At 41.3% G+C, this 14,638-nt stretch overlaps 1 protein-coding gene across 1 annotated transcript in view; it reads right to left on the bottom strand.

Moving 5' to 3' along the window:
* Positions 1-5,350: 5,350 nt before the first annotated feature.
* AIG1 (androgen induced 1) overlaps positions 5,351-14,638 on the bottom strand; it is an 82,496-nt gene continuing 73,208 nt past the window's right edge. Inside the window, exons 5-6 of the mRNA XM_033143914.1 lie at positions 10,010-10,173; positions 5,351-5,973 (exon numbers count right to left, since the gene is read on the bottom strand). Coding sequence (XP_032999805.1) covers positions 5,936-5,973; positions 10,010-10,173 — 202 coding nt within the window. The 3' untranslated portion in view covers positions 5,351-5,935. The remainder of the gene's footprint in view (positions 5,974-10,009; positions 10,174-14,638) is intronic.

Genomic DNA, 14,638 nt, shown 5'->3' with positions numbered 1-14,638 from the left:
CGTGTAGGATGCAAAAAAGAAATACTTTATCCGGCCCTGTACTCAAGTTGCACATTCAGGACTTTAACCTAGCATGCTTTGACTATCAAAGCTGTTGTTCACACCATCAGATCAATATTGTGCAGGAATGATTGTGTGAATTCTAAGTGTGATTAAAGCCCCCTCCTTCTTCTGCAGGGACCAGCTGCAGACTGACATTCAAATCAACTTGGCACAGCAAGTCTGCAGGGATACTTTTGTGTGGTGTTAAATTGGCCTTTGGTGTTGTGCACTTTCTGCTGTTCCAGACCCTCCTGCCTGGTGTAATAGCTCTGTGGAATAAATACAGCACTCATGAAAGAGGGAGACAAAGATTGCAATATTAAAAAGAGAGCTTGCAGCATGTTCCTTAGCCGCAGCTGAAATGGGAGATGTACAAACCAACTAATCAAACACTGGCATAGCTGTCGGCTTCTCTGCCCCCCCCACTCCCACCCCCCTGCAATGCGCCAGGCAAACCACCTGCCTTTTAAAATAGTTTACAAGCACAACGCGAACCTTCATGTGTTCATCTGTTCATTCACCACCTTTAATCTTGCCGATTGCTGAGTTGTTTTTACTTGTTTTAGCAACGAGCTTTTTATAATGAACGGCAGGTTATGAATGATTAAGCAATCCAAGGGGTGGGTGGGAGAACTGTATTTTCCTATGTCCTGCTGGATTTGTAGTCCTAGAGCAAAAAAAGGTGGCAGGAGGGCTGGGGAGCTCCCCGCCCTTCACTCTGTTCTCAGAGATTTTTTTTTTTTTAAGTTTTGTAACCACTGGATCTGTCCCCCACCCCCTTCCAGCAAGCCTCCTTTTCTACCTGACACTGGAACTTCCACTTCAGAGGATCACTGGTTGAAGATCCTTCCTGATCCTCATGATGGATCACTCCCTCTGCAGGCAGAGCTCTTTCTCTACTCCCTTGAAGGGAACATAGAATTGCAACTTTAAATAAATAAGTATTCATGCAGGGGGCAACCTTTAAAAAAAATCAGTTCTACCTCCTCCAAACCACTTTGGATTGCTCTGTTAAACATTTATGCCCTACCTTTTCCTCACAAATAGGGACCAGCTTACTTGAAGGATTGCCTTGTTCCCTTTGTACTTACTTGACAGCTTCTTTTTGCAGAACTTGTATTTCTATAGGTGCCATATAGTGTTTGTTCCACATCTGTGAGGAGTTGATTTGTTAGTGTGGCAGCATTTACGCTTTGCGACTCCTTGTTGGAAGTGCAACATTCCATGTGGAACTTAAGTGTTAACTGTTAAAATCAGCTAGCCAAGGGGGGGGGGCAGATGGAGGTGCTGCTCAGCAACCAGGGTGTGTGTGCCCTGATTGGCTGTGTAGCTCCGAGAGGTTTTTTGCTCTGTACATTTGGTTGAATGTCTCCCTGCTTTTCTTTCTCCTCAAATTATACATGTTTTTGTTCGGTTTCCTCAGTAAAGTGTTATCAGGACCCCTTTCCTCTCTGGACTCCATCTGTGTTATTTAAGAGACTTTGCTAACATATTCTATCCACTTTGCCACTTCTCATTTCAAGGAAGGGAAATGAACCTCAAAACCACATTTCTCCAATGAAAACAAGCTGTTTCAACTGAGGATGTCAGAGAATTCAACAGAAAACAGAAGCAGAGATGGAAATTGCTGATGTTTGCTTATTTGTCCCATGTCCAGAACAGATATCAACCCAGCAAAAACTATTGGTGTTTTTTGTTGCTGTAGCTTTCAGTCCACAAACGATATGTTATTGATTGCTTTTCTCCCCTTCCTCTATTTGCATTGCATTTCCTTTGCAGTGAAATGAATGGGGCAGAATAACGTAATGACAACCTAACTTGCATAAATTATGTAACCAATTACATAAATTATGGAAGTTATATAATTTTGCCACAGAGGACAGAGACACAAAAAGCAGTTTGGGGCAGAATAGGAATTGTAGTGGAACAGAAACAGGGCTGCATGAGATGAATATAGAACAAAACATGATGTCTTTTTACACCTCTAGTTTTAACTTTGTGCCACAGTCAAGACGCCCTTGAAATGTTAAGCTAGTTTTGTAGGAGGTGCTTCCCCATGGGTTCCTCTGATGCCTCTAGTTCAAAGGCCCACAAACACATGGGAAGGGTACTGCATGTGTGGTAGCAAGATCTTTAAGTCATTAAAGGACGGTTGTGGGAAGCACAGACAGAAAGCTCCCCTGAGGGCACTACTGTCATATTTAAAACACACCACAACTGAGAAGGTTTCCAATCTTCTTGCCATCTCAGATGCTCTGAACTGAAGACAAATGCTTGCTTTAAGAACAGTTTAGCAGCAGTTAAACACTAAATAAATTTGAGTGGAAACTCACCAAGGCGACTGCATTGCACACATGCTGATCTTCGGCAGTCATGATCTCTGCTGCTAAGAGTGTTCCACAAAGCTCTGGTATCTGCTCAAAACAATGTCATCACTGCAACTCTTATCTAGGATGGTGGTTTCTCACTAGGAGGACACATATCAACATGACACAGCCCAAGAGATCAGTGTTGCTCTAAGAAAGATGAGCAATGAATTATTGTGAAGGGAAGATAAATGGGCAGCATGTAACTGAGGAACTACTTGACAACAAGGTAGCTGATGATATGGGGATATATAGTGCAAAAGGCTTTCTGGGTAGCCATAAATTGATAAACCGGAATTATAGGAGAAATTGACACTTGCAAAGCACATTTAGGGCTAGCTGATTCACTTCTCTTATGTGGATTTTAAGGCTGTATGCATGCGGCAAATATTTATTCTTCTACCAAGCCTTAGAGATGCTTGTCTGCATATGCTTTCTGCCTGTAACAAGACTTATATATAACCTGGAGGATGCTGTGAGCTGATCTAGATTTAGAGGCAAATCTTTAGATATATCAGCTTTGATTTGGGTGCCGGGAGTTTGTGTAGGTGGCCTTAAAGGAACTTCCAGCTCTATGGTTTCATTCTACCAATAAGAAAATACATACTATTCATCCTACATATTAGCATAGCATATTACAGACAGGTGCCTTAACCATAAATATTTCTCCCTAGCTTTTGAAAAAAAGATAAAATTTCTTATGTTGGGTGTTGTGTTGGTATGAGGTTGAGACTTTACTCTGTGGATTTTAACAGCCGATTGCCATTGTAAACACACTGCATGTCTGGAACACATCATCATTATGATGTCAATCTGGTGCTTTGAGTTCAGGTTCAGCATGTGACCATCCAACGAGTTTTCATATTACAAAGGTAGCATCAAAATCCCCAGACCGCATGGGAGAAATTCATGTGGTTTGACCCATGTCAGCATCACCCTCTTGGAAACTGGGGTGACACTGGTGTAGGAAGCAGCTGCAGCTGGGACCACCTTCCATACGGCCTCAGGCCTCTGACATGAACTTTGTGGCAGAGGAAGGAGCCACACTGCAGCAACTCCCTGGCCAAAAAAGTTAACTGGCAAACGAGACTCGGGGAAGCATGCCTAATGCCAAAGAGTAGAAGACTACACTAGCCACCGCAGGCAGAAAGAATGTAAACTGCTCTGAAATGCTTCAGTATTATAAGTTCTTTTATTATTATTTGCCATTTGTGGAGCGAGTAAAGTACAAAGGCCAGCATCCAGTGTTTAACGAATAAAAGGTCAATGAGAAACACAGACTTAGACTGCAGACATGCAAGTCCCAACAGCAAAGAATGAGTTATGCGAGCCTTGCCACGCGAAAGCACTCAAATACTATTAACAAAACGGCACAGACTTATTTTTTTTTACCAACCTGAACTTCACATTGTTGACAATGAAGCCTCAATTTACATTGCACCACTCAAGTGTTGAAAAATCTTGTGCTAAACTTTTGAGCATTGTCTATAAATATTTCCTCAAAGAGATATGTGGCCAAAGTGAGGCCTTTCAGCCTTTTTGGTGCATTTGCTTCTGACAACTACATTTTTAAAAAGCGTTGCTTTCCAGAGGTAGAGAGAGGATCTTTATTTATTTCTGCTCAGGAAAGCCTCTCTTACCAACTACATTTGAAGCTGCAGTTCTATACCCATTTACCCAAGAGGAAACACTGTCTGAACTATCAAAGTGTTGACTTCTGTCTGCACGTGTATAGGATTATGCTCTAAATTCCTCTTTTGTAGGGAGATGGATATAGAATCATAGAATTGTAGAACAGGAAGGGACCCCAAGTCCAATCCCCTGCAATGCAGGAATCTTAACTAAAGCATATATGAGATGGCCACCCAACCTCTGCTTAAAAACCTCCAAGGAAGGAGAGTCCACCTCCTCCCGAGGGAGTCCATTCCACTGTCAAACAGCGCTTACTGTCAGAAAACGCTTCCTGATGTTTAGCTGGAGTCTTTCTTTCTAGTATCCTGTGTGAAAAGCATGGACCAGTGGAAGGTTTTAGGGGCAGATGCAGCTCATGGAACAGTTTTGTTAGTGAGATCTTGCTGCACCCGAAGGCTCTGCCAAGCTGTAATGAAAGCGTGGTAAAGATTTTCCATACAGTTGTAAGGAAAATAAATTTGTTTTCAAAAATGATGTGAGATATGCACTTCACACTGTTGCTCTCCGGGGTTTGCATGAAGGCCCTGTGTCCACGACCCAGAGATGTAAAAAGTCCTTACTGTTACTTTAGAATAACTTTATTGCAAAACCTGACCACTTGAGGAATCCACTTCTGCCCCCCAGACGTCTATTTAGAACAGAGGTGGCCAGTTTGGTGGTTTGAAAAGTGCAGGAGGCCAGATTAGCAATTTTCTGCTCCCCAATGGTGTTACTAAAAATGGATATTCCACAATTTATTGTGACATCTACTATTTGGCTATATGAAAAACTAAACCTGACAATATTCTCTACACGCTGTGAAGCGTTTCCTGCTCAATAGATGTAGACCACTCCCAGACCCTAGACCACTGACTAGAGACTGGTGATCCCTGAGACTACGGTGGTTGGACATCCTGCTTCTGTGACGCAAGGGGCCTTGGGCATGCTTTGCAGATTGCATGCTACTTCACTGGCTCCAGTTTGCTCCCCCAAGTGATCCCGAGTTGTTTGTGCAGTTGGGACTGGCTCTGACTCAGCCACTCCTCTTACCTGACGCTCTCCTATTCCAATCCTACCATTCACCAATCCCTGTCTTCCTAATTTACTGTAAAATTTAAGTCCAGTGCCAAACAAATATTAAATAAAAGGAGTCCATCTCGTCATTGCTCCTGGAAGGAGTATGTTGAAGTTCTGCCATTCCTCTTGATGTGAAGAAAACCAGGTGGTGCTTTTAAGAGGTACCTGCGCAGCAATAACTTTTTTTGAAGGGAGACTATTTTTGTTTTTTATTGATGTGGTTTTGTACTTTAGCAGCACTGAGTTAAATCAGTTTGTTTTAACAATTTTATAGCCCAAGTTGACCCCCATTGTCCCAAACACTTCTTGTCCATAACGTGATGATTAAAATTTCACAGAACTCTCTGATTTGTTAATTCCACAGAACTCCCTGGTTCAAAATATTTGCATGTGTGTGTTAAGTTTTCCACTCTTTTGAAGACGTGGCTTTATGATACAGCTAGATATGCAAACAATTTCCCCACTGATTTACTTTTGGCCTGCCTAACCTGATTTCCAAATCAGAGCTAGAGCAGACTCCAGTAATGCTGCCACAGGAAAGACACTTAACATAACAACATACATAATTACATGTGTAGAAGAGTCGTGGAGAAATCTATCATATATAGTGTTAAGGGCAGAGGCAGGTATCAGGAAGGAGTGGGACAATAAATCAATATCCCTTTTCTTTTTAAAGAAAAAATAAAAGTATCCTGGATGCACTGTTCATGTAAATGGCCAATCTCTTGACACTGAGATGTCTTCTGTGTAGCAGCAAATCTTGTTTTCCTCCTTCATGTTCAGTCCAATTTAGGCTTTTCCTTTCCTTCTTCCATACCTGAGCACAAACAGAAAAGAACTTTTGAAATGCTTGAGGAAATCGGAAGGCCCTGTATTCCTTATGCATCTTCTGCAGAAATTTTGGGAGGAATTTAACGTTGTACATCCTAAGGTGATCATTCTGTCAGGGTATAAGCATTTGGGTTTTCCAAGCAGAATGATTGCCCCTCCCTCCATGCCCTATTCCAAGGCTTCTCCTCACCCGCCCCCAGGCCAATTTTGGGCTGTGCGCAAGGGAGTGGGTAGGGGGGAAGCCCCATTGTGCAGATCTTCTGCTGCTAAGACTCATCTGCCAAACCCTGCCCTTTGTTTCTCCTTTGGTGCCTTCCCAATGCATGATAATAGGCACCAGATTGCTGACAAAATGGGACCAGACTAACCAAATAATCTGCAACCATACTGGCTTTTTGCTGTTAAATAATAGCTTGTCTGATATATTTCTTCCACATTTGAAGCTCCTCCGCCTTGTTGCTTGTTGAATAGTGGTGAAGATCATTCTTCATGATGTCCATTTACTTTTGAGCATGTATTGTATTCATGGTTACAAAACAATGTCTATGCTGGGATAAGGAGCAAAATATTTGAGGTTCTCCAAGTCATATTATTAACTGCTGATGGGTAGGTTTGGGGGCATCCTTTTAAAGCCATTAACTGTAATATGTATTTATGCCCACACAAAAATGTCCAGATTCTTATACCAGCTGTCTGTGACACCAGTCCACAGTCATCCTTGATTTCAAAGACCTCAAACACACCAATAACTTGGATCTGTAATTGTAACAATATATCTGTATTAACTCATTATAATGAGACCCATGAATTAAAATGCTGCAAGCAGCTTGCAAAGTTCAGCTGTTGCCAGAGTAGTATTCCATTAGTCGATTTCTTGCAGTTAATCCTATCAAAGGTTACTCAGAAGTAAATCCCAACGATTTCAAGGGGCTTACTCCCAGTAAGCCCCCCCCCCTGCTATGCAGCCATAGTATAGAGACTTAACTCCACTAAGACCGCCATCCTTTAGATTAAATGGGACTTATTTCACAGCAGACCTGCATAGGATTGTGCAGTTGGTTACGTACTAACTTTATTGTGGCAGCCTTAGCTTTTAGATTGCCAACCTTTTGCAAGGTTTATTGATTTCAATAAAACATCCCAAAGTGATAAAGGATCATTGCCCCAGTCTCTCCTTCCTTACCAGAGTTATACAAATAATTTTGCTTCTAGAGGTGCAGTTCTGAGGTGCCCATCTTCTGCTCATTCTCCACTACTGGAGACACAGCCCTCCTTCCCCTTTCAGATCTGATGGCACAATTTTCTCTAAGTTCAGCAATACCCACACAAATGCCTTGACTCTTGTGACGGGGAAGGGGTGCTTCTGATCTTGCACAACTTCTGCTCAATCTCAGACATCAGAAGTTAACTTTCCTACACAACCATTTTTTAAATTACCTCCCCTCCCCCAGGTTATTAGTATGGCAGGTTCGCAGGTGTCCATTTGGCCTTTAATGTTAATTTTATTTAAAAGTAATGTGGTCAAAGAAAACCCACAATCCATAGAGGAACATTGAAGCACAGCAAGGACAAAACATAGCCTGGAAACAGTCACCAGGTTGTTGTTTTTTCAGAGAGCTGAAGACACTTTGAAAGAAGGATCACTGCTTCTTGAGTGTACTACTCATTGTTGCTGGAGATAAAAATAAAAACAAATTGTAGAGTTCTTACTGTTCCAAAACCTGCAAAACCTATTTAACCATCAGGCAAAATAAAGAGTGTGAAAATCATGGGAAGCAAAACCTCACCAAAATCTCTTTCTTTAAAAAGTTTCTTTATAACTATTGCCTGGCTCCAGCCTTCAAAAACCAAAACCAATTCCCAGAAACAACCAAAACAGAACAAAACCCCACCACAGATACAACATATTGTAAACTATAGGTGCGATAGAGGGAAATGTGGCAAGCAGTAAACATGTCGCTAGCCACTCAAATGCTGAAGTCACCACAGGAACCAGAGACAGCAGCTGATAAGGGGTTTTAAAAAATGCATAATTTCCCCGTCTTATTTTCCTTAAGTAAAATCTACAGGCAGCAACACTTACCTTATCTATGAAAAAGATCCAGTTATTGCCAACAGCATCCTTTACTGTGTTCCTCATTCTTTTTGAGCAATCCAGGCAGTGAAAGCCCAGCATAAGCAACTTGCAAGGCACAGAGAAAGGGGCTTGGATGGGGCTGTGAGAGGTGTAAGAGGAACTCTGCCATGTGCCTTTAGATGCATTCATGCTGCTTGCTTGTGTGTCCATACGCTTGTTCAGGTGGGGGGGTGCAGGTTCTGTTGAACCCCCTTGGGATTCTCCATGTGCAGGCATTGCACTCACAGTGTAACTGATTCATGGCCATTGATTGTGTTTTTCTGGCAATGGAAACATTCGTCTCTTTCAAATGCTTGTTCCCGGGCAAAGTTCTATTCTTAGCATCTGGCAAAAGTTTTGTTCTTTTGTCTGTTTTGCTAATTTGGACCAAACCACCCTGCCAAACACCTCCGATCTATTCTGAAAGTGTTTCTTTTGGAAGTTTCCAGCGCTGCTGCATATTCCAAAAAAGAAATTTCTTATCTTTCTTTTCAATAGGACAGGGGTCTAGAGGGTGGGCAGAGATGAGAGGGAACCTCTCAAAAGGAAACCTGACCATAAATCACAGTACTTTTCAAATGGAAAATCTGCTTGGCTCAGATTTCTTACCTTGGGCTTCTTTGAAAAACACACCCATATCTGCCCAAATTACAGCAGAGGGGCAAAAGCATCTGGTAGTGTCGATTTTGTTGAAAGACAGAGTAACGAAGCAATTTGGTCTGGACATCGCCAATAGTCTACACACAATGGGCTGGGTGTTGCTGACAAACCAAAAATAATTGGATAGTCAGTCAAAGGTTTAAGAAAACAAAACAATGGCTCTGCTCCAGAAACGCATATTGGCTTTGGATCTTGTGCTGATGCCAGTTCTGGTCTCCTGTGTCCTCTCTGCTGCTGGAGGAAACTTTTCCAGTGGTTTCAAGCTGTAGTGTTTCATTTTTCTTCATAAAAGAGCCTCTATCCTTTCTTGAGAAGCATTTTACTGCTGATGGATCAAATACCCTGGCAGAAATTATGTTATCTTCAGACCTGTGGGCTGACTCTGGCCCATAGAATGGGAAGATTTTTCTTTGCCTACCATGTTTGTGGTTTAGTTTGGAAAAAGTAACTGCAAATTATTTTGTCAGTAGTGGTTTTTTTTTGTTTTATTTAATGTAACTCTTAAAGGAAGGGGGGAATCTTTCAGACTTGAAAATGCCTTTTTCTTTCCACCCCAACCTTTATTATAGGATGGCATAAACTCATTGTATAATTTTGTGATATGTGGTGTTCTTGTCAAACCATTTTAAGAACATTCAATTTACATCTTATCTGGATCACAACAGGCACATCTTCAATCACCTTTGCAGAACTTATTGTGACTAGGAGTATCATCCAATGGTGTTGTTTCTTTCATGGAATGCTATTTGATCCAGCAGAGGCTTCCAAGAATAGAAGTGGTGGCGGAAGGTGATTTTTGCCAATTCCCCCTTTAACTCCCCAGTAATTTCTGGATTTATGTTCTAATTTGATGTCATCTGATGCTCTCAGCTAAATGTCCAGGCAATGATAATCACACACAGCCTCAAATTAAGCCCAAAAGTACATCAATGCATGAGTGTGCAAGCAACTTCATGTACTGATTTCAATGCAATCATTTTGTATGGAAAGGTGTTTACATGAAACAGCAGCAATGGGAAATAACTGAATGCTACCAGATTAGATTAAAATGGAATAAAATTTATAGGGTTTTTTCCTGACAAAGTAACATTGTATGGAATAACCACCTTGTGACAGAATTTAAACACCTCTCCACATGAAAAAGACATGGTGGAGTCACTCTCAAAGAACTTTACAATGTCCATGGCAATATGTGAATCAGCCCTTGTTTCATAGTTACATCAGTGCTTCTCAAAACAATACTCACATTTTTGTGTATCCCAGATGCAGTTGTTTAGGATCTCACCCAGCAAGTAGAAGATGTTAATTATTGCAGTTACAGTAGCAAAGAAGATAATTTTAGCACCTGAGCCAAGGTACTCCAAGAGAGGGTACACCCAAACACCTGTTACATGATAAATCCAACAGACCCTAATATAAATACAGAGAGAAATCAGAAGTTTTCTTTAAATAAATAAAATTATACAATAGCAAAAAAAATTTTTCTATGAGCAGAATCCTATGTCTATTCAGAAGTAAACTCAATTGATTATGTTTAGTTGTCTGGTGAGATTTTGGTATACGTCTACGAAACACACACAAACACCCTTTTTGAATGGTTTTGAAAAAAAGATATAAATGAGGCTTACCATTATGCATATGGGAACTGGGCTGTAGTATTAATAACACTAACAATGGGTTGGATCCAAAGGCTCCTTCTTCTGAATGATGGATTCTTGCTGCAATGGATGGATCCCCCCTCCCCCAAAAGAAGAAGACGGAAACCTTTGGTCTCAACCCAGTATTTGCAACTATAGTAACACTTTTTGATTCCTTATTGTTATTTAGGATTAATCGTTAAATACAGATAGCCATAAACTTAGGCGTATTCAGAGTTGCAACGCATCTGTCTATTTATATGCTGGGCTTGTCTACTGTGGATTTGCTGTTGGTCATATAGGCAAGTTTTCCACAATGCTCAAATCACAATTCCCCCTCACGTTTTAGCCAGAATTTTCCCGTTTTGCAGATAAGAATGACATCGGCATTCAATGCTAGTGTGGAAGCGCCTCAGTGCATTGGTCTGATGTTCAGATGGGCTGCCTCTCTCGTCACAACCCCTAATTCTGTTTGCTGCTTACCTGGACGTAATCTAGTCATTTTGTTTCCAGCAGCCCAAATGATACAAGTGTACCTATTTCTACTGACTGCTGTATGCTTAGGACATGCCCCAAAGATCTCTGAAGACTGCAATTGCAGCACATATGCCAAGGAAGTCTTGCACAAAACCTTTGTATGGTTTTTCTTAAAGATATACTGCAAGCCCCTGAAAAAAAACAAATCTAAGCTGGAGGCCTCTGTTGATGCCTTAGAGTAAAAATAAAAACATGGCACCATCAGATCATGTTTCCCATATCGCATGCAGCTCTACCCTAATTATAATAAAAGCCAATATTAAAAAGTAGGGAGAAAAGAGTACTGCTCTCTGATTTCAGATTGCAGCGGATTAATAAATTCCCCATGTCATTTCAGTTCCGAAAATGGTTTATGACAGTAAACCAGGTAGGACTCCTTGGGAAGAGGATGCAATGAAGGTGCCACTACAGAGAAGGCGCTGTTCCTCCTAGCAACAAACTTAACTTAAGAAGGCAGAGGCATGGAAAGCAGGATCTCACCTGAACAGATGAGCAGATGAGGAGAATTAGGGGGAAGAAGTTACTCCCTAAAATGTACCATAAGTATCTATTATGGGTGTATATCCTGGAAACCTTTATAGAAGCAAGCTGGAACCAGACAAAACATGCACATATGTAGATGTAGATTCTTTTCACTCTCTCTTTCAATGTATTGATGATTAGTAGGAGATTCCATTGCCAGTGTGAGAAAGTAAGATAGAAGAAGGAATAAACAAGCTTGGGAAACCATGACACTTTGGGCGTGGGGAGAGAGGAGAGTGCAGGAAGCATTAATCACGATTTGATTCACAGACTTTACATGTACCAGTACAGGAGCAAAGACGGGCTGGATCTACACTCACCTTTTAAATGTTATTAGAATAATATTTAAAAATACCATCAAGGCTGAAAAAATCCCATTCCACAAGGTCTACCTGTATTTGGAAGGGGGTTGCTCTGCAGCACCCTCTGGTGTTACACTTTAATAACACATTAGTAACGTTAAAAAAGAACGTCATGTGGCTATATGGTTATCAGAACCACTCCTTTTTTAGCATTAAAAACAATGAGTGTAGATCCGCCCAGGATTAAGAACAAGAGCTTGTCCCACAAGACCATGGGTAGGCAAACTAAGGCCCAGGGGCCAGATCCGGCCCAAATGCCTTCTCAATCTGGCCCGCGGACAGTCCGGGAATCAGCATGTTTTTACACAAGTAGAATGTGTCCTTTTATGTAAAATGCATCTTCGGGTTATTTGTGGGGCCTGCCTGGTGTTTTTACATGAGTAGAATGTGTGCTTTTATTTAAAATGCATCTCTGGGTTATTTGTGGGGCAAAGGAATTTGTTCACTCCCCGCCCCCAAAATAGTCCAGCCTCCCACAAGGCCTGAGGGATAGTGGACTGGCTCCCTGCTGAAAATGTTTGCTGACCCCTGCACAAGACCATGACTGGGCCAAGGACCTTCAGTGACTATTCCCTACACTACACCGTTGGGATTCCCGCAGCATGGTAATTGCAAAGCAAGTTTTCCATTTAGGTTTTGCATGCTTGACCCCAGAGTGACTGAACAAGCAAATGGAAAGTAATTATTACCAAAGTTAAATGGGAAAGAGCAAGTCAATTTATGTGCCACTTCAAGAACAGGCTTCAGAACCACCTATGACTACCCAGGCTGACATTATTTAAAACACAGAACCCGCCCCTGCTTACTACACTAGAATCCTTCCATCCTGCCCTTCTCTGGACTGGCAGCATTATGAGTAGTCCTGCATTGTCTATATTACAAATGTGAGAAGGAAAAGTAACAGTGCAACCATGGAAACATTACCCAATGGCCTTTGTTAAGGAGTTCATTGTCCTTGAAAACATGCTAACTCAATACTGCACAATAATGGGCTGATCAACCTTAGGCATAAAGCTTCTGCACAAGATTAGTTGTTATTAATTCTAATGAATGTCTTTAACATTGCAATTCCTGTCCAATCTCATTATTAGATAAGCACAAGGGAACATGCATTAAGGCACACTTTAGAGTGCAAGGCCAGAGTCATTTTGTTGAATCTCTACCATTTGCAAGGTTTAGAAAAAAGCAGACCATTTAGTGCTAAGTATTCCTTAGGAGGAAAGAAGAACAAAAAATAGAACTTCAGGGGAAGTATACTAAACGTAAATCTCATCAAATGAGGTGAAATGATATTTAAATTTAAATATACATGGCTTTAATATTTCACATTATCATAAGGATACGTAGAAAACATAAATGGTTTTTTTGTTTTCCGGTTTTATGCTGATGTCTCAGAAACTTTCGCCTTCTACCTTTACAGGCAAAGGCCAAGTGCACATAGCTGTCCTCAAGCATGCAAGAAATCTAACTCCCCAGTAGACTGTGGCCCCCAGTAGATTCTAGTCAGGAGAGTGCTTTTGGTCAATCTTCAAAACTACAGTAGGACATAAGGGAAAGGAAATCCTTTAGGTCAATGGTTCCCAATTTGCTAAGTACTTTAGAATCCCTGTTTTTCAAAAGCCAAGCCATGGACCCCCTACTTTTGAAAGGTTGATATCCGCAGACCACCAATTGGGAACAACTGTTTTAGGTAACTAGAGCTTTAGTTCAGGAATCTTGAATTATTATCAAAACAAAATCGAAAATTCTTTCTAGTAGCACCTTAGAGACCAACTGAGTTTGTTCCTGGTATGAGCTTTCGTGTGCATGCACACTTCTTCAGATACACTGAAACAGAAGTCACCAGATCCTTAAATATAGTGGGGGAGTGGGGAGGGGTATTACTCAGAAGGGTGGTGGGAATGGGTGATAGGCTGATAAGTGTGGAAAACCTGTTGACGACTCTAAACGGCTGCAATTAGTCTTGCAGGGAAAGGTAAGGGGTGAGATGGCTAAAGATGGCTTTGTTATGTATAATGAGATAAGAATCCAATGTCTTTGTTCAAACCAGGTTTCTCCATGGTTTTAAGTTTGGTGATTAGTTGCAATTCAGCCACTTCTCTTTCCAGTCTATTTCTGAAATTTCTTTGTATTAAGACAGCTACTTTGAGATCTTTTATAGAATGTCCTGGGAGATTGAAGTGTTCTCCTACTGGTTTCTCTGTCTTGTGATTCCTGATATCAGATTTATGTCCATTTATCCTTTGGCGTAGGGTTTGGCCTGTTTGTCCAATATAGAGAGCTGAAGGGCACTGTTGGCATTTGATTGCATACACAATGTTGGAAGATGAGCAATTAAATAGTCCTGAGATGGTGTGTTTGATGTTGTTGGGACCAGTAATGGTGTTATCCGGGTTTATGTGGCAGCAAAGTTGGCATCTGGGTTTATTGCAGGCTCTGGTACCAGTGTCCATGTTGAGTCCTGTTTTTGTATTATTGTGGGTGAGGAGCTGTTTGAGATTGGGTGGCTGTTTGTATGCGATGAAGGGTCTTCCTCCCAGAGCTTGAGAAAGAGAATTGTCATTGTCTAGGAGAGGTTGTAGATCTCTGATGATGCGTTGTACTGTTTTAACTTGGGAGCTGTATGTGATGACTAGTGGTGTTCTGTTATTTTCTTTTTTGGGTCTGTCTTGCAGCAAGTTCTCTCTGGGTATCAGTCTGGCTCTGTCGATCTGTTGTTTAACTTCATCAGGTGGATATTTTAGTTCTAAAAAGGTTTGCTGTAGATCTCTTAGGTGAGAGTCTCTGTCTGTAGAGTTGGAACAGATGCAGCTGTAA

This window comes from Lacerta agilis, chromosome 3 (assembly GCF_009819535.1).
Source record: "Lacerta agilis isolate rLacAgi1 chromosome 3, rLacAgi1.pri, whole genome shotgun sequence".
Taxonomy (NCBI): Eukaryota; Metazoa; Chordata; class Lepidosauria; order Squamata; family Lacertidae; genus Lacerta; species Lacerta agilis.
The sequence above is the reverse complement of the archived record's forward strand: the minus strand, read 5'-3'. Positions and strand labels throughout refer to the sequence as shown.